The sequence below is a fragment of the Nanorana parkeri genome, unplaced genomic scaffold (genome assembly GCF_000935625.1).
Source record: "Nanorana parkeri isolate BGI_ZX_2015 unplaced genomic scaffold, ASM93562v1 scaffold5951, whole genome shotgun sequence".
NCBI classification, from domain to species: Eukaryota; Metazoa; Chordata; class Amphibia; order Anura; family Dicroglossidae; genus Nanorana; species Nanorana parkeri.
Window position 1 is genome coordinate 276 of NW_017312196.1, and position 1,907 is coordinate 2,182.

Genomic DNA, 1,907 nt, shown 5'->3' on the forward strand with positions numbered 1-1,907 from the left:
ACCAATCCCGAACGCAGAGGTTAACTCTGAGTGGCCCGGATGAATATCTCGCGGCTGTTGCTGATCGCTGTGATCTGACTATCGTTTGCTTCTGTCTGAGCTTCCGCCATTGCTTCGTCCCATAAGTCGATGGTGGAGCAACATGGCTGCGCGCAGCCGTTACCGATCGAGGTGCTGAGAGACACACAAGTGCGGGTCTCCACTGAACGCCTCACCCGTTACTGATCCTGGCCCTCACTGTAGCATTCGAGGTTAGAGGGCGGAAGTCGCAGGTGCGAAGTTTCAGTGTCAGAACTAGCCGAGTGCAGTTCTAAAACTCCCCCGCTGGAATATGACAAGTTGCCCTGTCGGGGATGACCCCCTTGAAATGGCTTAATAATAAGTGTGCCAGGCTTGAAGCATGCAGGTGCTGCTCCTGATCCTCAGTGGTGTGGGCTGGGCTGTGGACTTGGTGTTGCTGGTGCTGGACTTGAATTACTGGCTGGTGTCATCCCTCGTTTCATTCCTATGTTGGACCATTCACTTCATCTTCAGTCTTCCAGGAGCCATCTCCCTCACTTTGCTGCAATGCTGGGAATGTGCATGGCTGGGCATGACCGCGGTGGGAGACTGCTGCTGCGGTCTTGTGGTTGGCGCCGTGCAGACGGCGGGGAACATGCTTGGAGGAGCCCTGGCTGGCCTGGACTCTCTGCAGCTGGCCTGGAACTTGGTGTGCCACTTAGGAATCCGCAGCAAAGAGATGATGCAGCGGGGTCTCCTCAACATCGCCTTGTCCGGACAGAATCTTCACCGCCAAGTCTGGGAAGCTCTGACCATCGGCGGTAGTTTAGCCGCCTACCTGGTGAACACCTTGGTCAATCTGTTCCTTATTGGCGTGCAGTATGTTTGCTCAGGAGTCCTGTCTTTGTGGCTTGGCGTAGTAAATGTGATTTTCATGAGTAAAGAATGGATCATCGCAATGTTTTCCCAGCTTTCCAACACTGCGGTCACAGTGGTCATCCTGCTATGGGCGCCGTTCAAAATGGCTGTGGACATCTTCGTATTGTGCAGCACCAACATTGGAGTCATCATGTTCAAGCACCTCTATGAAGTTCTGTTGCTTCTGTTCCTGATTTGGGTCTCCCGTATGTTTTTCAGACCTTCGCCTGCAGCACGTTTTCTGCAAGAAAAGCTAAACATGTTCTACCAGACTCTGCTAGTGTGTCTTCAGATCATCCTGAGTTCCGATGTCTGGAGGAGGGTGGTCGACCGGAGTCTTCAGCTTCTCAGAATTTACGGAGCAGCCTGGTACAGAAGCGTGAACCGTGTGAGGACCAGAGCGCAGGACGCACCGCCGAGGACCAACAGGGTGCCAGAGCCCGCCCAGCCGCCCAATCTGCCACCTCCGAGGTTAAACTTTTATATGCAACCTAATCCACGCCGGAATGCGGCGGCTGATAGGGGACAGACTTCACAGCAAGCACCTCCTGCGCCCCAGTGCAGTGCATCGACCTCCAGGGAGAATAAGGCGGCAGCAGAGGACCCCTGGAGATTGTTAAAACAGCAGGAAGAGAGCCGGAAATGTGTCATCTGCCAGGATCAGCCCAAAAGCATTCTTCTGTTACCATGTCGTCACCTCTGTCTGTGTGCTCGGTGCACTAACATTCTGCAGCAACAGCCTATCCTTCAGCGCAACTGTCCACTGTGCCGGCAAATGATACTGCAGACATTAAATGTCTACATGTAATGCAGAAATATCGTGTGGGCAGAGACTAAAGGCCAATGTTGCAAAATTAAAGCCTGTGAAAGAAGAATAAACATTTCCTTAAGTGTATTTCCACAGTTGGGATGACACCTAGGGCAGGGATAGGCAAACTCCAGCCCTTTAGCTGTGGTGAAACCACAAATCCTATCATGCATCTGCCTCT

The 1,907-nt window shown here is 52.7% G+C and overlaps 1 protein-coding gene across 1 annotated transcript; it reads left to right on the top strand.

Moving 5' to 3' along the window:
- The first annotated feature begins 395 nt into the window (after positions 1–395).
- Positions 396–1,772, top strand: RNF26 (ring finger protein 26). The gene has a single exon (XM_018575937.1). The coding sequence runs from the start codon at positions 401–403 to the stop codon at positions 1,724–1,726; it is 1,326 nt and encodes a 441-aa protein (XP_018431439.1). The 5' UTR covers positions 396–400; the 3' UTR covers positions 1,727–1,772.
- The last annotated feature ends 135 nt before the right edge of the window (positions 1,773–1,907 follow it).

Bases quoted from the DNA above. Each gene is read 5' to 3' on its own strand.
- RNF26 (XM_018575937.1), top strand. From the start codon at position 401: ATGCAGGTGCTGCTCCTGATCCTCAGTGGTGTGGGCTGGGCTGTGGAC.